This window comes from Coregonus clupeaformis, chromosome 15 (genome assembly GCF_020615455.1).
Source record: "Coregonus clupeaformis isolate EN_2021a chromosome 15, ASM2061545v1, whole genome shotgun sequence".
NCBI classification, from domain to species: domain Eukaryota; kingdom Metazoa; phylum Chordata; class Actinopteri; order Salmoniformes; family Salmonidae; genus Coregonus; species Coregonus clupeaformis.
In genome coordinates this window covers 9174649-9195719 of record NC_059206.1, presented here as the reverse complement: position 1 = coordinate 9195719, position 21071 = coordinate 9174649, and the positions used below count along the sequence as shown (strand labels likewise).

Below are 21071 nucleotides of genomic sequence, written 5' to 3'. Positions count from 1 at the left end.
ATGTTGAGATGTTACTTGAACTCTGTGAAGCATTTATTTGGCCTGCAATTTCTGAGGCTGGTAACTAATGAACTTATCCTCTGCAGCAGAGGTAACTCTGGGTCTTCCTTTCCTGTGGCGGTCATCACGAGAGCCAGTTTCATCATAGCGCTTGATGGTTTTTGCGACTGCACTTGAAGAAACTTTCAAAGTTCTTGAAATGTTCCGTATTGACTGACCTACATGTCTTAAAGTAATGATGGACTGTCGTTTCTCTTTGCTTATTTGAGCTGTTCTTGCCATAATATGGACTTGGTCTTTTACCAAATAGGGCTATCTTCTGTACACCAACCCTACCTTGTCACAACACAACTGATTGGCTCAAACACATTAAGAAGGAAAGAAATTCCACAAATGTACTTTTAACAAAGAACACCTGTTAATTGAAATGCATTCCAGGTGACTACCTCACGAAGCTGGTTGAGAGAATGCCAAGAGTGTGAAAAGCTGTCATCAAGGAAAAGGGTACTACTTTGAAGAATCTCAAATATAAAACATATTTTGATTTGTTTAACACTTGTTTTGGTTATTACATGATTCCACATGTGTTATTTCATAGTTTTGATGTCTTCACTATTATTCTACAATGTAGAAAATAGTAAAAAATAAAGAAAAACCCTTGAATGAGTAGGTGTTCTAAAACTTTTGACCGGTACTGCAGGTTATAGACCAGCCATGGTGAGTAAATGAATACAAATAGCCAATATACTGTATAGAGGATGTAGGATGAGCTAAATAAACATTTATAAGCAGCTGAGCAGAGACAGACACTCACACAAGATTTGGTTCTGGGTGCCGAGACGAAGAACATACTGATTAATGTGATTAATACGTCTTCCAATTCACATTGTTTTTCTTTCGAAAATGTAAATAAAAAATGTAAAATCTTCACACTGAATAAGACCATACAGAAGACAAATAAAATGGTCCTTAACACTGAGGCCACTTACTTGTTGTCCACACTAGCACAGGGAAAGGGGAAATCAAGTAGTTTGTCGTCCCCAAAGATGTCTAACCACAATTTTTTGATTGTCTCTCCAGAGTTGGTGTCCAGCAGGAGGTCTAGATTACCATCACGGTCAATGACAGAAACCAGCTGTGCCAAAAGTGGAATGACCACCGCCTGAACTCGCTTCCATAGGGTTTGTCTGTTAAAGCACAAAACTAGCTTAGTAGGCCACTGAGTAACAGCTACATTGTGTTATTCTAGTCTAGGAAATTGTTTTCCCCAGTAAATACATTTTACATTTTAGTCATTTAGCAGACGCTCTTATCCAGAGCGACTTACAGTTAGTGAATACATATTTTTTTTATACTGGCCCCCCGTGGGAATCGAACCCACAACCCTGGCGTTGCAAACGCCATGCTCTATCAACTGAGCTACATCCCTGCCGGCCATTCCCTCCCCTACCCTGGACGACGCTGGGCCAATTACGCGCCGCCCCATGGGTCTCCCGGTCGCGGCCAGCTGCGACAGAGCCTGGATTCGAACCGGGATCTCTAGTGGCACAGTTAGCACTGCGATGCAGTGCCTTAGACCACTGCGCCACTCGGGAGATAATATTTATACATGTTTCACAAGCACGACAAGCATATGGATGGGGTTTGTCTCTCAATTCACTGGTGAATAGTGCTCACTCACCTAAATGTCCCCCCCTCATGCAAAGCATCAATGTTGGAAGCCTCAGTAATGACCCAGTTTTTTGTTAAGGTAGTGTTTTTTTCACGGGTTGCCAGTAAGGAGTGCAGACGTCTCTTTAGAATTCTCAGAAATTCAGCTGTTCGTAAACATGAATAGAAAGAGTTGGATTCATGTGAATGGATTGCATTACTACAACTATGGAATAGAAAGAGTTGGATTCATGTGAATGGATTGCATTACTACAACTATGGAATAGAAAGAGTTGGATTCATGTGAATGGATTGCATTACTACAACTATGGAATAGAAAGAGTTGGATTCATGTGAATGGATTGCATTACTACAACTGTGGAATAGAAAGAGTTGGATTCATGTGAATGGATTGCATTACTACAACTATGGAATAGAAAGAGTTGGATTCATGTGAATGGATTGCATTACTACAACTATGGAATAGAAAGAGTTGGATTCATGTGAATGGATTGCATTACTACAACTGTGGAATAGAAAGAGTTGGATTCATGTGAATGGATTGCATTACTACAACTGTGGAATAGAAAGAGTTGGATTCATGTGAATGGATTGCATTACTACAACTGTGGAATAGAAAGAGTTGGATTCATGTGAATGGATTGCATTACTACAACTATGGAATAGAAAGAGTTGGATTCATGTGAATGGATTGCATTACTACAACTATGGAATAGAAAGAGTTGGATTCATGTGAATGGATTGCATTACTACAACTATGGAATAGAAAGAGTTGGATTCATGTGAATGGATTGCATTACTACAACTATGGAATAGAAAGAGTTGGATTCATGTGAATGGATTGCATTACTACAACTGTGGAATAGAAAGAGTTGGATTCATGTGAATGGATTGCATTACTACAACTATGGAATAGAAAGAGTTGGATTCATGTGAATGGATTGCATTACTACAACTATGGAATAGAAAGAGTTGGATTCATGTGAATGGATTGCATTACTACAACTATGGAATAGAAAGAGTTGGATTCATGTGAATGGATTGCATTACTACAACTATGGAATAGAAAGAGTTGGATTCATGTGAATGGATTGCATTACTACAACTATGGAATAGAAAGAGTTGGATTCATGTGAATGGATTGCATTACTACAACTATGGAATAGAAAGAGTTGGATTCATGTGAATGGATTGCATTACTACAACTATGGAATAGAAAGAGTTGGATTCATGTGAATGGATTGCATTACTACAACTATGGAATAGAAAGAGTTGGATTCATGTGAATGGATTGCATTACTACAACTATGGAATAGAAAGAGTTGGATTCATGTGAATGGATTGCATTACTACAACTATGGAATAGCTGTCGCTCAACCTTACTACCTCTTATTTCGTCGTTGTCAGTCAGGAGAGTCAGCAGGATCTCAACTCTCCTGATGTTGCGGAACCCACCCTCCATCTGGTCTCGGAGCATGCCCACCGCGCTCTGAACGCAGCTACGCACAAGCAGCGTAGTGTCCAGGACATCCTCCCAGCACTGCAGAAGGTAGAGAGCCCAAGGAACATGAAGGTGCTCCAAAAAAAAAAAAAAAAAAAAAAAGACATGTATGCATGATCTATCAAATTGTAGATGAATTTGGATATTACTCACTGTTTGGTCTTCAAGTTGATCTGTCCCAGAATACATGTCATCCAAACCTGCCCACAATATAAGAACATTTGTGTAATTGTAGGTCAACATATAAACTTTTTAGGGGTAGTGTTTAGATTTCAGTTAGTCCTTCCTGACATGGGATGACATCATGTATTTATACGTTGTCTACTTTGCTCTTCTTCCATGAGCAGTCGTCACTACGTGCTTTACGGAAACCCAGCCTAAAACCCTAAAGAACAACCAATGCAGATGCAGAAGCACAGTGGCTGGGGAAAAACTCCCTAGAAAGGCAGGAACCTAGTAAGAAAACCTAGAGAGGAACCAGGTTCTGAGGGGTGGCCAGTCCTCTTCTGGCTGTGCTGGATGGAGATTTAAGAGTACATGTGGCCATTAAGGCCTTGTCTTTATTCAACACATTCAAGACGTTCAGCGATGACCAGCAGGGTCAGATAATAACCATTACCTGACCCTGCTATAGAGGATGCAACAGGTCAGCACCTCAGGAGTCAATGAGTACGTTTACATGCACACAAATAATTCCATATTAAACTGTTTATGGCAGTAGGCAGATTATGCAACAGTCATGTGAACACCTTATCTTAATTGGTGTAAGGTCAAAATCTAAGTAAGCATACGCCGATTTAAAACACCTGGTTTTCTGAGCAGTCTTTAGAATTATTAGGACATGTAAACACCTTCATGGGTGTTCCAGCGGTGTGTTTGATCTGCTCATGTGCTAGCACCAGCCGAGAGCCTCCCTTCGGAACAACTGAATGTATGAGTCTTAGAAGTAGTTTTCACATACAAACTTTATATGTCCGATTTCAGATGTGTCCATGTAAACAAGATTATTAGGGAAATCGTTCTTCTTGCAAAGCATGTAAACGTTTTAAACAAACTATTATATTAATCTGACTATCCACAATAATCGCATTATTGTGTGCATGTAACCGTACTCAATGTCAGTAGGCTTTTCATAGCCAGGCATTTACATAAAATCACACACAGCTTTTGTTACCTTGAGGCTGAGCCTGCCTTTCCTCAAACAGTTGACAGATGGCAAGGTTTCGCAAGACTCTGATATCTGACACAATATCTTTGGATCTTCTGAGGTCATCAATATGAACTGACCTCCAGGGACCTATTGCAGAAAATGACCAATAGAATTTTATTGACACTTTCCGATTCCATGTTATAAATTGCAAATGTTATATCAACAGGCTTTAAAGCTGCATGTAGAAGATCAAATCAAATGTTATTGGTCAAATACACATATTTAGCAGATGTTATTGCGGGTGTAGCGAAATACTTGTATCTCACCTCCATGAAATCCAACAAAGGAAGTCCCACTCTCCGACCTTAACAGTTTGGTGATGAAGTAGACCAACACCTTGCCTTCAATCTCCTCTTGTTCTGATTTGTTGATTTCATTTATGGCAGAGTACCTGAATACAATGAAACATGTTTCTCAGATAGTATCTCATTTAGTCACAGATATTTATGAAATTAGATTGACCTTAGTTTTCATTTAGTAAGCAGATATTTATGAAATTAGATTCACTTTACTTTGCAGACGCAATGACACTTGCATTGTGGGATGCTTCATCCAAATCTGACTGAATAATGAGTAGTTTATTGCTTGATGCATTTCCAGGCGTCAGAAATTCCCTAGATAAAAAAATATATATATTTTTTCAATCTGTCCAAATAACTGGGGGGGGGAACACACAAAATATATGATGTACAGGCTAAAACATTTAAAATAAATAAACCTGATCTTCTTGCGGAAAGAGAGCTCTGTGTCAAACTGCTGCAGTGACAGAAGCTCTACATTGTGTACCACCTCCTTCAGCGGTCCAATATCCGATTCTGTCAACAGTCTGGAAAATGTCGTCACCTGGGGAAGTTAAGATAAAAATTAGGAGTGGATAAATAAGACGTAAAATGTACTGTACAAATTCAACTACAACTAATTACCTCTGTGAAGCAGGAAGGGCTCTGCTCAACCTGTTGTGTGTGACAGACAAAGTCAGCCAAAGAGCTGTGCTTCCTCTCTTCATAGTAGAACCCGGTCAGATGTTCACTCTCCACTTTAGAGAGCCCTGTGCAGTCCAGACGAGCCACAGAGTCTGGAGTGGCACAGTTCACCAGGATGAGTTTGGCCTCATCTAGTACTCTTCTTTGTTGGTCTGGGATGTCCATGTCTCCCCTCTGTTTCTCGGTCACTTGAAGAACCACCGAGGCACACGTGTCCGCATGGAAGCCAATGAAAACATCAGGAGGTTGGTACTTGTAGGTTTGTGGTGCAGTTAAGCTTTGTCGAAGATCTACAAACTGCCCAACCCATCTCTCCAAGTCTGCAACAATTTCCTTTTGTTCTTTACTAAGGACAGTATAGATGTCCAGGTAATGCTTCTCAAGCCTGTTGATGAGAGGGATCGGAAACTGGTTGTAGACCACCTCTTTATCCTCAATGACAATGAGCCTGAAGTCTTTGTGCACTCTGCATTTGACACGATGGGTCCCCAGTCCCAGGTCAACATACTTTTGTCCTCCTAAGCAGACGTAGTATTGGTTGAGAGCATCGTAGAGACTTTCATATAGGTTCTGCAAGTTCAGGAGCACGACGGTTCGACCGGTTTCCATGCAGATCTTGATGCGGTTGATGTTGCGGCAGATCTGGGTGTACTCTTGGTCCTTGGGGAAGCTGGACCCAAAGATAATCTCAGGCTGGCAGCTCTCTGAGAAAAAGGTCTGCTGCAGGATCTGTAAGGCTGCATAGTTTTTGGTCAGTAGCAGCAAATAGCGGCAGTCTTCCTCCTGAGCGGAGATGTTTTGTCTCACAAGCTCAATGGTACTGATCCTCTCCAGATTTGGATTGATCTTAAGCGTTTCGGTGAAGACCGTGACTGCGTCCACATCATCTCTTCCACTGAAGTTCCTTAGTACCGCCTCCACAATCTTCTCTGCACTAGGGATCTGCTCTGAGGCCTTGGTAACTGCAAAAAGCATCTTGATTAAGCTGTAGTAGTCACGCAAACCAAAGAAACCTTTGCCTTTTTCTGGGCTGATGTTTAGGTAGGCCCTGGCAAAGGGTTGAAAGAAATCTCTGACTTTCTCCAAAATCATTGTGTCAGACGAGCATATGCCTTTTGCACTCTCAATCAGCTCCTTCTCGTCAGGGTCACCGCGTGAAACAAAAATCCCTCTGTTCATCTTCGCGGGGTCCAAAGCCCAGTTGGAAATGCCAATGAATCCAACCTTCTTGTGTGGTAGCGGCTCATCATCAATGCATCCCTCTTCTAGCAGAGGATGGAGGGTTTTCAGGGGCATTTTGGGAGAGTCCTCAGCCAATCCAATTTCATCCAGCACCACCACTGATATGTACTCCTTCAAGTTCTTTCCCTCCTGGAAACGTGCACATTGCTTGAATGTGTTGATGATGCCCTCTGGTGTGGAGTGAGGGCTGCACTGGAAGGACACCAGGTGAATCTGCTTCAGTCTTTTGTAGAGGTCAGAGTGCGCAGCTTGACCCTGCATGGCATCTGCTACCAAGGTTTTAGACAGAGATTTAGAACTCCCAGGTTTCCCTACCAAGAAGAGAGGGATTCTTAGCTCAATGCAGATAACAATCATGAAGATGTTCTCTTTCAGAGCATTGTTTCGTGCAATTGTTTCCCCCAGCGGCACTCCACTCAGGAGAAGATCCTGCATGAGTGAGATTTCCTGCATCACTTTCAATGGGGTGTATGTTTCAGTGAGATACTTGCAGATCTTTTGTCTGTACTCTTCTTTGTTTTCCAATGAGGCGTGGTAACACACTCCCACCGCCATCACCAGAGACCACAAGACTGGATCTCTTTGGATTCGTTTACACCTCTCTGCATTTTGATTTCTCTCAAACTCCCACAGACAAGCAAGTAGCATCTTATGGTTTTTGTAAAACCAGACAAAAACTTGCATGCAACGCTCCACATCCCTCAGACTTACAAAGCTACATTCATCTTTCCTTTTCCGCATGTACCTCTGTGAAGCAGACATGACATTGGTGATCCACCTTGCATAGGCCATCTTGATCATGTTGGTCTGAACCACCCTCTTGACAATTTTCTTGATGTACATTTTTTCAGTGTGATCATTGAGCTGTCCAAAGTCCCACACCAGAGGGATCATGCTTGGGGGCAAGGCCTGGACTCGGTACACCAACTGACGGAGAGGGATGGACCCCAGCTTTTCGTCTGTCTCTTCAGCTCGGACTCTGTATCCTAGGCCAGCTGACTCCAATCTGTGAATCATCTCATCTGTGTGCTTTCTGTAAGGGTTGCATGCAGCAATAATTTGCAAGCCACATTGGGATTGCAAAGGTTCTCCTTCTACAGTATGATCACATATGACCTCCTTAATACTGCTGAGGGCGTCTGTTGTGTTGGCTTCATCAAAGAAGAGAACAGAATCAAAGCCATAGCGTTGTTTGTTGTTATAAGCAATGGCTTCTGCCTCTCTGACATTGGTGTAAATCATGTCTGAGCTAGTTCCTCCATGCACTTTGACTAGCTTCATATTCTGAGTGGTCACTGCTCTCTTCTGTAGTTCACAGAGGAAGTTGATGAGTCTCGTTTTCCCACACCCTGTCTCCCCCATGATTACAACAGGGATGCTGCACCTGAACCGCATGATAATTGCCAGCATCTTCAATACATTGTCAGTTGTTAGCTCATATGTTTCATCAGGATCAAGATGCTGGTGGATTCCCATAACATTGCAAATGTATTCAATTTTATCCTGTCTCGACAGTTCATCAAAATCAATGTTGAAAGGGACTCTCTGTAGAGTCAGGCCGTCAAACAGTTTTTTTGTCATGATGTTCCTTTTGATCACACTCCCTGTGGATGGATCAACAGCATCTACCCAGTTTTCTTTATTGGGCTGAAGGTGAAAGCCAATGAAGGTCATTGACATGTGGTCGCCATTGAAGAAGATGTAGGGATGTGGTTCTGACTCCCATCTCTTTCTGATCCGGAATGGTGCCAGGTCTTCTTCTTGTTTTCCAGTTAGGTCGATCTGCCGCTTCCCAGGGCTCTGGTCTGAGATGCTGAGTGAAGGAGTGGCGAAATCCTTGGCCATCAGAATCATGAAGTCCACCACAAAGTTCTTGAATCCCTGAAGAGTGTCCCCGGTGATAGAGGCATCACAGAAGACGGACGTTTCACAGTCTCGCAGCTGAAGGTTTAGGAACCATGTAAAATTCCTCAACTCTGCCCATGAGGGGTCCTTAATTCCACAGTACAGAAGGAGCAACTGTAGACATTTCACATGGGTCCCTTCAACTCCACTGTACATAAATCTGTCCAAGTTGATGTGATTATGGGATCGTGTCAGATATTGGTATGGTCGTTGGTAAGCGTCACTCTTGAACTCTTGGTCATCCATAAGTGGGTCTTCAGGCTTCGTAATGGAGGGATCCTGTTGCATCCTCATTCCCAGTTCTAGAATCTCGTTGGGTGGGCGGCAGAAGATGTTTGGGAACACATCCAGGAAGGTAAAGTTGACAGGTGCTTTCTGTAAAAAGAGAGGGGAGACGTGTGATTTAAGAAAATCAAGAAATGACACGTACATTGACGACAGTCTCTGATAACAAATTAACATTGATAGTCTTTAAAAAAAGCATACCGTTGTTGGTTCATTTCTGAGCTGGTTTACTGTAGACTGTAGAATCTCAATCACATACAACTGCTTGTTGCTGCATTTCCACATTCTTCCCTCAGAATCCATCAAATAGCCCAGGACCAGCAGTTTAAACAGACATTCATCAAGACCCTTCTGCACCTGTTGAACATTGCATAAAAAATAATAATGAGAGTAAAGGAATTTACAAAAAAATACTAAAATGTAATTAAGTTAAAAGTAGATTCAAGCATCTCGAGAACTTCTGCTGTTTTATGCCGGGTATACACTACGATTTCACCCCAATTATTTTTGCTGACAAATTTTAACGATTGTTGTGAAGTCCTAAGATCATAGTGTAGGGTTGGGACGTCCGAAACGTCATGATTTTTTAATTCGGATCGGATATCTGAAGCATCAAGATTTTTAAGTGTGAGCGAGAGTCATGCTTATTCTTACCAAATCCTCCTATCATAATACACAGTTTCGGTAGTGGACCCATTACCTCACACCGAGCGTTGTTGTCAAGAGCGTTGTTGTCAAGAGCGCTGTTGTCAAGAGCGCTGTTGTCAAGAGCGTTGTTGTCAAGAGCGCTAGCCATGGCCATTAGGACCAGTAACTGTGAGAACGACATGAGCCGTCAATTGTGTGTTTTGCCTTGCGGCTCAGGTACTACAGGAGTTCAGAGGGTCGTCAGAACTCCCTACCTAGCAGTTGCTCAGCTTTCGTCTGTCCTGAAAGTTAGATTTATTGTAGTCCAACATCTTTTACAATTCACCGTTTGTATTAAATAAGTGTTTAATGTGAAAACATCATAGATCAAAACTAAAGGCTAGCAGGCAATTCACACAAATGGTTGCTGTGGGAAATCGCCTGAAAATTATTTCCTAAAGTCTACAACGCAAATTGTAAGGTGCCTGTTGAACCACTACCAGTGACTCATTTGTTGTGGCCTTAGGTTACAGGGTTTATTAGGGATATTCTGTTCATCGTTTATACAGGAATATTGGCGGTTGTTGAATTTAAGGGTGCATGCAAACTGCTTTTTCAAAATAAGACCATAACTAGGATAAGGGTCATTGTCTGCAATAAACTTGATCAAATAATGTTAAATCAATAATGTTATAATAATCAATAATGTCAGTGGCACAATTTTTCATTTTTCCACATCAGCAAACCTAACTAGCTTTAAATCAATACCACCAGATATAATTACCGTAGATGTGACATCAAAATGGAAGATGGTCAGCTCCTTCTTCTCAGGGCTGTTGAGAAGAGACTGAAGAATGGCATTTTCATCAACCGTTGGCTTGATCAAGCGAATGCATTTCAGCAGTGCAGACTTCATGAAGTTGTCCTTCAGTTTTTCAAATAGCCTCTTGATATAAAGGGATTTACCTGAAAGTGTCAACATCATGTTATTAGTCAGAGGAACCAAACAAGCTGAAGTGTTAGGCATTTTAAATAAAGACAAATTAGTCAATCAAAAACATTTTCAGGAGCTACATGTAGCATTTTAGCGACAGTTTCAATTTCCTTGTGTTTTTTTAAAGAAAAACAGCTTAGAAGTATCTGACTTGGCTCTACTTCCTTACTTTATCATAACCCTTAAACAAACATCTGTAAAGGGATGTGTGTGAAATGATTGTTTGTAATACTAATTAGTGACACATTTTCCTGTATCAAATTCTGGGAGTATCCCCGACCGGGACTTCAACCCGGGTCCAGCAACTGCCAAGCCAACACCTTAACCGTCCAAACCTCTTGATGAGGTCGCTAGATGTCGGGTTAATGTCGCTTCAATACATTATTTACTTCTGCAGACATTATCTACATATTGCACTATTTACAGGCGGAAACGTCTACAAAAATATACTGACCAACTCCAGCTCTTTCGGACGACACAACTCCAACAAACTGTCGGTCTTTGAATACAGCAGCAGCACTGGTCTGATCCGCTGGGACCGTATAGTGTCTGTTCAGGTAACGCTGAATCATGATCAGTGGCTCCTGGGGCACCATGTGTAACCTGTACTGGCTGAAGGCTGAGGGAAGGTAGGCGTGCTCTCGATCCAAACTGCAGATGATCACAAGCCTGTAGTCTTTCCGGCTCTGCATTTCGATACTCTTGAAAAATCTCTCAATTTTGGAGCTCACTTCATAACTCAGCTGATCCCCGTAAAGCATGGTGTAGATCTTCTGTCCTCTGTAGCCTGGGGTGAGACAGCGCCTGACGAACAGCTCCACTTGCTCATAAGGTGTGGAGGAGTTACACAGTAGGACCTCATCATACGTAGGCAATGGCTCACATTTGCTACTCATGTAAATGGAGATGCAAGATGTCAGGATCTCATCGTGTGGGCAAACAATGAGGTTTGGGGTCCCCGTAGCAAGGCCCTTGGACAGATCCCGTTGAATAGGTTTTTTGCTCCACATTTTTGGGCAAAATTTGTTTTCCTCTTTGTTGGCCAATATTTCTAAGAATCTTCCAAAGCTTCTGACATCAAGAGTGTCTGGAAGAAAGTTCTTCATGTCTCTCATGTAAGCATTCCAAATCAGATTCACTTTTCCTGAGCCAATTTCTTGTTTGATGAGACTTGGCAGGTTATCGGTAAAGCGATCCATAAAATCTGGACCTCTCTCTCCGCTGCTCGACACTTCAACAAAGGTCTGAAAGTCAATTTCCTCATTTCGCTCTGATGGTTTGGCGAGGATCTCACTTTGCAGTGCATGGCAGGACTGCCTCAGATCAGAGGCTGTGCAGTTGGGTTTGACAAAAGAGAGCATCATGAGAACTTGGTCTTCAAAATTGGCCACATTTTGCTGAGTCAGCTTACTGCACAGGTAGACTATCTGCTCTGCGGTGTAGTAGTTCAGGTAGTAATGGTGGGATCTCTGTTTGTCCATAAAGTCATTCCAGTACTTCAGACACTTCTCCATCTTCCTGCACAGCTCAGGAAGCTGATCCACGATGTTGCCCTCCACCGTAATCACACCGACAACACTGCCCAGGTGGAAGTCCACGGTGATGCCGGCCTCCTCACTGAGTGAACTACAGTCGATGTTGGCTTCCCAGTTTCGGAACAGGGGGTTCCCAGCTGTAAACAGGGCAATGAATGCCACAGCCAATCTCTGGACACTGGCGAAAACCTAAGAAAATCAACACGAAGTGCTCAATTATAACTAAAAATACCAAAATGTTCCTTCTGGTTGAACAACGTTACAAGTAGTATCTGAAACATATAAAATACTGATATCTACCTCTGAAAAGTGGTTCACCTCAGACTGGTCCCCTTTACCAGACATGAGCATGAGTTTGTTTTGCAGATCCCGCAGGTCCTCCAGTGAGTAGGAGCGCATCTCCTGCTCCTCTCCATGCTCCTCGGAGATTTGCAGCTTCAGGGCAGTCTCAAGACTCAACTTTGATGAAGAAACAGCAACACACAGGGATACATTTTACTGTTCTCATTGCTTTTCACAAACTGTTGCAACTTGGGTATGTTGACAAAATGTTGACTGAACACTGAAATGTTTGTGTTCTCTAAACATTTCCAAAACATGTAAGTAGGTTGCGGGCACATTAATTAGGCTGTGGGTCATTACGTAAGACCGGTTCCTAAAACACAAAATCTGTCCAGTTGTTTATGATGTTTAAACAATGTTAATTTTAAAATTTCACAGAATATTCCCTTGATGTTTCAGAATGTCCACAGAATAATGTATCTATATTACTTAAAAGATATTCCCACAACATTCTTAAAAATGGACATTCCTTTTCCAATTCAGGAAAGTCACATTTATGCTCATTGGTCCGTGGGCATTTTATTTGTGCATATCATCTTATCGGAGATCTTGATGTACAACATAATGCCTATACAGATAGCAGGTAGTGGCGAATACTTCACCTGATAATTGCACCATGTAAAAAAACGTGCCTCCATCTCACGGACATTGTTTAGGATAAGATAGAACATAAATCACATAGCAGATATGTAGTCTTTTGACGAAAATGTTGTCCATACAGTATATTGCATGGTAATATTGTCTACCTTCTTTTGGTTCTGTGCACTGATGGTGTAGATGCCCTTTTTGTTAATGGCGGTGGCTAAGGAGATGGAGGACAGCTCCACAGACCCATGGAAATCCTTCACAGTTTTCAACCACTCCAAGTGTCGTGCTGTGTCATGCTTCAAAACAGAGAATTAAGAGTCATGGACATTGGATGCTATTGATGGATTATTAAAATGATAGTTTTCTATGTTAAAATGTTCATCTCACCAGCTTCTTTGGGAGGTTGCAATCATTATCCAATGTTCTCCAGAGCTTCTTCATCCCCTCTTTAACGGTCTGAAAACCAGAATCTTGCTTCAGCTCGAAGAGCAATGGGGAGTATCCATGAACGGCATCGTGGAAACAGGCCACACGGTCCACATCAAGATCATTCTCCCCAGCAGAGATGGAGGCCAGGTCAACAAAGACTTTCAGCTCATTGATATCTGTAACATAAATATAATCAATGCAGATATATTTTACAGATTTTTCTAAGTACCGTATTTTCCGCACTATAAGGCGCACCGGAGTATAAGCCGCAGCAGCTAAATTGAATGATGTGTACATATATAAACCGCACTGGACTATAAGCCGCAGGTGTTTTAATGTTTAATTACCATATGTAAGGGTTCGTGCACAGAGGGGATTGTCGGGAAAGAGACAAACTGTCTCGCTCTCGTAATGTCTGTCTGTCTTGCTCTCGTTCTGTCTCTCGTTCTGTCTCTCGTACCACTCTCGGTTCCACTTTTACTATTTGCGCGCTACCTGTCTCACTCTTTTCCGGCCTCCAGCTTTTCCTGCTGGAGCCCGCCGCTTAAAGGTGGGGGCCGCGGACCGGTCATAGAGCCCATAGAGTTAAAGTTGGTGGACTGTAACCTGTAAAATCCATAGATTTAGGAGGTCTTCTAGTGGCCGTTAGCTGTAAAAATCCATAGATTAGCCGCACCGTTATATAAGCCGCAGAGTCGAAAAAATTGGAAAAAAAGGCGCGGTTTATAGTCCGAAAATTACGGTATCAGAGCAGTGTTTCTTAAACTCAGTCCTCGACACCCCACGGATTCAAATTATCAAAGCTTGATGATTAGTTGATTATTTGAATCAGCAGTGTAGTGCCAAAACCAAAACGTGCACCCCTTGGGGTCCCAAAGACAGAGTTTGGGAAACCCTGTATTAGAGTAACAAAAATGTTTAGCCATTAGCCTCTTTACCTTTCAGGGCCTCTTTAACCCAGATGACAAAATCTTTTGAGTGGCCAAGTTCCACGAGACACAGTCTGCGAGGTTCTGTGATGTCCACCAGATCTGCCTTGGCCTGCATCAGGTCATTGTCAATCTGATCAAGGTGCTCTTCGTTAACATCTGCTCGAATCTGAGAACAGAAGAACAGAGAATGTGCCTGGATCCATTGTTGTTCAGTTACCACTGGTTTATGTTGTAGTGTACAACAACTAAAAGCAATAAATAAATAAAGTGAATGCAGCAAAATGTTAGATGAAAAGTCACTTAGTCAGAAGAGTCACTTCGGGCTAACTTTACACACACTTAATCCTAGCTTGATTTGAGATATGTGCATTTTCCACAACTTGGCTGAATATTCTATTATGATTGGTCAGTGTCGATTATTTTCAAATAAACACCCGGCAAAAAATTATATTCCACGGCTATGAAGAAATTCCAACAAAAAAAAAGTGTCCAAATACTGTACGTACAAAATCCATTCACAAAACCTACCTTACTTATATTCATTAGCATAAATGTTAGCTACAAACGACTTTGCCATCTACACAAACCAAATATGTTTAAATGCAAGACCAACGTGGACAGAGGAGGCCGATTAATTTAGCTAGCTAGCATTCATTTACATTTGACAAGCTCTGTCATTTTTTTTTTGCCACATTTGGTTTGTGGTCCAGGAGCCATGAATCACCTCCGTCTAGACAGCTACAATATTGCCAAGAGGTGAAACTGAAAGTCAAACGTTGCCACGTGTTCCCTCTGATCTGCTGTTTCCAAAGTAAAAAATAAATAAAAAACGTAATTGGCATTGTTAAAATAGATTTAATGTAACCTAGATAAATAGTTAGCGAGCTAGATATCCCCAGTGGACGTTCACAGAAGGGCATAACAATGAATTCTTTCAATTGAATACTTTTAGCAAATGTGTGTTGTTAGTATTGTTTCCTGTGACAGCAGTCATGGTGTAAGCGTTATATAACTCAGGGCTCTCATCGTTGGTTTATTTACACAGGACCCCCCCCGCCCTCGTTGATTATCCCTTATTTCACATTTTGAGTCAATCTATTTCACTATGGGTTTTGAGTAAATCGTGCAAAAAAACAAAAAAATGGGAGATTTTCACCAAAAATGTAAGCCCTTACAATGTCTAGTAGTGTCTGAAGGCTCTTGAAGTCGCCTTGAAGATTTAGAGTCTCCTTGACCTTCATAATGACTAGAGCAGACTTCACAGCCAAGTGAAGCCCGTGGTACTGCTCAATCTGCTGGACCCTTCCCTGGATCCAGTGTTTGTTATCGGACTTGTTAAGTCCGCACATGATGTCCAAATCCATTTCCAGCTTTTTATATTTGCCCGTGTAGTCATTGAAGAGGGTGTCAACATATTTAAGCTTGAGACTGCCATTCTTCAGGCCTTCGTAGGTCTTCTTGTATTTAGCGTAGCAAGGTTGAAAAATGCCATTGGTTACATCCTTTGGTGTTACCAAAGAATCAAATTCAGAAGCAAAGTCTTTGGTCTGTTTCTCCCACAACATTTTGAATATGTGGCTGTCTCCAAACTGGTGCCAAACATCTGCCATCTGTCGCATGCTCCCATCAAGATCAAAGTATGTAACCACACCATGCATTCTAGACGAGGGCTGGTCAAACGGATGAACCTCCATGAACTGGTCCAAGGTCATGTCCTCAATGTTGGTCAGTTGTCTCTCTTCCATGTCCCCAAAATGAACTGGGATAAGATAAAAACATAAAAACAAAAATGACTTTTGTTATTACAATCAGATTCTCCCAAATGCACACACACACACACACACACACACACACACACACACACACCACACACACACACCACACACACACCACACACACACCACACACACACCACACACACACACACACACACACCACACACACACACACACACACACACACACACACACACACACACACACACACACACACACACACACACACCTGTGATGTGTTCCTTTAGGTTACGGCTCATGGTGAGCAAGATTTCCACCAGCTCCTTCTCATGGTTGACAGCTCTAGCCTCCTCACACCTCCAATCGAGGAGCGTCGCCACAGAGGCACGGTTCTTGCATTTCTCATTCACAGATAGACAATCTGCATTGAGATCCAAACAAGCATTTCATTCATGTCATTATGACTTTTCCCATTTCCTCACGAAAAACAGAGCCAATCACAAGCTATCAAAAATATAGAACAACCCTTCCATTACCTATCGCCATCATCTCTGTGAAAGTCGCTTTCTTTCCTAAGATGTCGTTGAGCAGTTTGATCTTGATGCTTCCACTGATCAGCTGGTTACAGATGACTTTGAAGGATGAGATTGCTTCAGTAATTTTGACCTTGGCCTCTTTAGAGAGCTGCTCAATCAGCTTTTCATCAGCACCTACACGGCATACAAAGAACGTCATACAGTAAATGATTAAGTGTTTGGCAAAGTGTCTGAGCTACATTATGGTTAATAGGCTAATGTAAGTACCATGTAGTTCAAATATATTCTTGGCTGCAGTCCAAGTCATGAGGTGTTGAAAGACCGCCTCATCCTTGTTTCCATGGCTGTCTCTTGGCCAGGTTTTCTGGATTAAGGCTGAGATGAGTTTCCCAAACTTCCTGTTAATCTGAAACTTCTCAAAGAGCTGTCCCTCTGATTTGCTCTGTACCAGAAAAAAAAATCATTCAAATTACATTAGTTCAAGATTATTTTCCATTGGTAATGCAGCATGTGCATATGCCTACATTGAATCATTATTCATGATATTATTTATGTAACTGCCAAAATAAAGGAAACACCAATATAAAGTGTCTTAATAGGGCGTTGGGCCACCACGAGCTGCCAGAACAACTTCAAAGCACCTTGGTATAGATTCTAAAAGTATCTGGAACTCTATTGGAGGGATGCGACACCAGTCTTCCATTAGAAATCCTGAGGGATCCTGAGAGGCATCGCAGTGCTAGAGGCGTCACTACAGACCAGGGTTCGATCCCAGGCTGTATCACAACCGGATGTGATCGGGAGTCCCATGGAGCGGCGCACAATTGGCACAGCGTTGTCCGGGTTAGGGGAGGGTTTGGCCGGGGTAGGCCGTCATTGTAAATTCGAATTTGTTCTTAACTGACTTGCCTAGTTAAATAAAGGTAAAATAAAAAAATAAATACAATTCCATTATTTGGTGTTTTGTTGATGGTGGTGGAAAACACAGTCTCAGGACCCACTCCAAAATCTCCCATTAGTGTTCAATTGGGGTAAGATCTGGTGACACATGATTAACATCGTTTTCATGCTTATCAAACTATTCATTGACCACATGCCCTGTGGATGAGGGCACTGTCATCCTGGAAGAGACCACTCCCATCAGGATCGAAATGATTCACCATAGGCTGAAGGTGATCACTCAGAATGCTGTTTACCTTGAGTGGAACTAAACCATGCCAGGAAAATGCACCCCACACCATAACAGAGCCGCCAGAAACCTCATTTACTCAAGTGTTTCCATTATTTTCGGCAGTTACCTGTATGTATTACCAACAAAAGTATTCCTGTAAGCATTAGGCCCCAGCAAACATCTTTAAACACATTTTTCCTGTTCATTTAAAAGTGAGCGGAAATATGAGGTTTCAAAGGTTTCGACTTTTGGACTAGTTGAGGAGTACTCATACCTGGCACAATGAGGGGACAGCTTCAAGAGCACATTTCTCAATACTACAAGTCACATTAGGATGACAGTAATCCAGCTCCTCCACCTTCGAGCAGTAGATCTCTATTTGATCCAGAGAGGAGATCTGAAAATGTGTTTTTAACAAATCAGACATCTCCACTGGACACAAATAATAAGAGTTAATCAATGCTACTTGTAGCAGTTCCTCACCTGTTTAAGTTTGCCCTCTAAATCCGTACAGAAGGTTTGTCTCCATTTCTTTGTGAAATCCCCGTTTACAAAACTGAGAGAGATTATGTTATTCCACATCTGTGAATCATAACCAATAAGAAGAGCATGGTTAACAAATTAATGTACAATAATAATTTTACTTTTTAAATTGAATTTAAAAAAAAAAACTGCTTTGAGACAACATACAGCATCTATGAATCTTACATGAACTTAATACACTAACTACTTCTTCAATTATATTTATAGATATTATACATTTATTTAGCGTGTATGATACATTATGAAACTTGTGATGTATGACCCCTTATAATGTCTTATAAGAGTAATCCTGACTAAATAGCAGCTGTTTTGAGTCAGTCATGTTACCACAAAGAGAGACCTAATCCTTATTATAATACAATATAAAGGCTCATACATACAACATATCATAATAAAGCATTATATCTGCATGAAAATAAAATGTTAACGCATTAACAATGTAGCTTCTCATGAAAACGCGTGGCCATAACCTGTGCAACAACAAGTTGAGTAATCCTCTCACCTTGATCTCTGAGGTATCGCGTAACTTCTCTTTGAAGGTCATACTGATCCAGGATCTGACAATGTCGATTGACTCAGACAGCAGCCTCAGATCCTTTGAGTGAACAGTGTCTCCTCCCACGTCACACGTCTTTTAAAAAAATAAGTCATTTTCAAAATTACATAAAAAAAAAAAAAGTTACAAATTTGACCGTTTGAATCTTAACTCACACATATCTCTGAAAATGATTGCACGACTCATGCAAACGTCTGAGGGAGATGTGTGCAAAACTTCACAGGTCAGGTTTTAGGAAATACATAACCACAAGGCTTAGTTTAAAACAACTAAATCATATCCATCTGTTTATAAAAAGTGATGTGATTAAGATTTTGAGATTTGATTGATTGTATGGTATCCTTGTATACAAGCCACCAATAAATATGACAATCAGGTTTCATGAACAACCCCCCGCCCCCCCCACCCCCCCTCTTCTAGATGAAAAGCCAAAATGAGTATGACATCCTGGCATTTAAAGCATACTACATTTTCGAAATTTCACATACTATAAAACTTTATGTTTTTGCATACCTAAAATGCATACCTTAGAACGCAAGTATGGGTATTCGGACACGGCCATAGTCTACATGTAGACTAACACTAGGAATACACAATGTGATTTTAAAGACACTGGTGCCAATGGTTTTGGTTTAAAGACACTGGTGCCAATGGTTTTGGTTTAAAGACACTGGTGCCAATGGTTTTGGTTTAAAGACACTGGTGCCAATGGTTTTGGTTTAAAGACACTGGTGCCAATGGTTTTGGTTTAAAGACACTGGTGCCAATGGTTTTGGTTTAAAGACACTGGTGCCAATGGTTTTGGTTTAAAGACACTGGTGCCAATGGTTTTGGTTTAAAGACACTGGTGCCAATGGTTTTGGTTTAAAGACACTGGTGCCAATGGTTTTGGTTTAAAGACACTGGTGCCAATGGTTTTGGTTTAAAGACACTGGTGCCAATGGTTTTGGTTTAAAGACACTGGTGCCAATGGTTTTGGTTTAAAGACACTGGTGCCAATGGTTTTGGTTTAAAGACACTGGTGCCAATGGTTTTGGTTTAAAGACACTGGTGCCAATGGTTTTGGTTTAAAGACACTGGTGCCAATGGTTTTGGTTTAAAGACACTGGTGCCAATGGTTTTGGTTTAAAGACACTGGTGCCAATAGTTTTGGTTTAAAGACACTGGTGCCAATGGTTTTGGTTCCGTTAAAGACACTGGTGCCAATGGTTTTGGTTTAAAGACACTGGTGCCAATGGTTTTGGTTTAAAGACACTGGTGCCAATGGTTTTGGTTTAAAGACACTGGTGCCAATGGTTTTGGTTTAAAGACACTGGCTCCAATGGTTTTGGTTTAAAGACACTGGCTCCAATGGTTTTGGTTTAAAGACACTGGCGCCAATGGTTTTGGTTTAAAGACACTGGTGCCAATGGTTTTGGTTTAAAGACACTGGCGCCAATGGTTTTGGTTTAAAGACACTGGTGCCAATGGTTTTGGTTTAAAGACACTGGTGCCAATGGTTTTGGTTTAAAGACACTGGCTCCATTACCTCTGAGAGTCAAGACTGCTGGGGATATATACTATTATTTATTTAAGCAATAAGGCCCGGGGGGGTGTGGTATATGGCCAATATACCACGGCTAAGGGCTGTTCTTTACGCACGACGGAACGCGGAGTGCCTGGACACAGCCCTTAGCCGTGGTATATATCACAAACCCCCAAGGTGCCTTATTGCTATTATAAACTGGTATAAATAAATGTTTTGTCATACCCGTGGTATACCACGGCTGTCAGCCAATCAGCATCCAGGGCTGACATTAGGTCTTCAACAAGTGAATTGTTCAACGTCATTCTAATACCGGACAGTGTATTGCCAGCATTGTTTTATATAGTTGTTGTGAAAGAGAATGTTCAGGTCGTCAGGTTGTTTTTTGTCACAGAGAACGTGTTTAAATAATGGTAACAGTAATGTCATTTCCACATACCTTGGACTGGGAAAAGTTTGATACTGAGGCTAACAGGCTCACGCAGTCTACAGGGATGCCTGTGAATTTTGATGTTCGGACTCCATTGCATATCTTCTTAAGCAGTTGCACTGTTGTTTCCAAGCACTCACTCCCATAACCATCTTTGAAACAACTGCAAAAAATATGTTTAGTTTTCAACGGTCATCAAAGAAACAAAACAACTGACAATCACACACAATATTGAAACAAACTAATTAGACAAGTATGTCAAATCACCTGTATTTTTGCTCTTTAAGTTGGTTTTGAATATGTGAAAGAGTGGCAGTGAAATTCTGTAGG

At 41.5% G+C, this 21071-nt stretch overlaps 1 protein-coding gene across 1 annotated transcript in view; it reads right to left on the bottom strand.

Annotated features, from left to right (window-relative positions):
- The window catches only part of LOC121583093 (E3 ubiquitin-protein ligase rnf213-alpha-like), a 62839-nt gene extending 41780 nt beyond the window's left edge, over nucleotides 1–21059 (bottom strand). The window contains exons 1-25 of the mRNA XM_041899306.2: nucleotides 21009–21059; nucleotides 20751–20904; nucleotides 18733–18861; nucleotides 18171–18269; nucleotides 17962–18084; nucleotides 16784–16958; nucleotides 16517–16690; nucleotides 16249–16401; nucleotides 15420–16003; nucleotides 14251–14410; nucleotides 13271–13488; nucleotides 13042–13179; nucleotides 12254–12412; nucleotides 10873–12142; nucleotides 10209–10390; nucleotides 8999–9154; nucleotides 5306–8887; nucleotides 5101–5225; nucleotides 4895–4996; nucleotides 4649–4773; nucleotides 4347–4469; nucleotides 3326–3372; nucleotides 3058–3211; nucleotides 1682–1817; nucleotides 990–1187 (exon numbers count right to left, since the gene is read on the bottom strand). Coding sequence (XP_041755240.2) covers nucleotides 990–1187; nucleotides 1682–1817; nucleotides 3058–3211; nucleotides 3326–3372; nucleotides 4347–4469; nucleotides 4649–4773; nucleotides 4895–4996; nucleotides 5101–5225; nucleotides 5306–8887; nucleotides 8999–9154; nucleotides 10209–10390; nucleotides 10873–12142; nucleotides 12254–12412; nucleotides 13042–13179; nucleotides 13271–13488; nucleotides 14251–14410; nucleotides 15420–16003; nucleotides 16249–16401; nucleotides 16517–16690; nucleotides 16784–16958; nucleotides 17962–18084; nucleotides 18171–18269; nucleotides 18733–18774 — 8225 coding nt within the window. The 5' untranslated portion in view covers nucleotides 18775–18861; nucleotides 20751–20904; nucleotides 21009–21059. The remainder of the gene's footprint in view (nucleotides 1–989; nucleotides 1188–1681; nucleotides 1818–3057; nucleotides 3212–3325; nucleotides 3373–4346; nucleotides 4470–4648; nucleotides 4774–4894; nucleotides 4997–5100; nucleotides 5226–5305; nucleotides 8888–8998; nucleotides 9155–10208; nucleotides 10391–10872; nucleotides 12143–12253; nucleotides 12413–13041; nucleotides 13180–13270; nucleotides 13489–14250; nucleotides 14411–15419; nucleotides 16004–16248; nucleotides 16402–16516; nucleotides 16691–16783; nucleotides 16959–17961; nucleotides 18085–18170; nucleotides 18270–18732; nucleotides 18862–20750; nucleotides 20905–21008) is intronic.
- Between the last annotated feature and the right edge of the window lie 12 nt (nucleotides 21060–21071).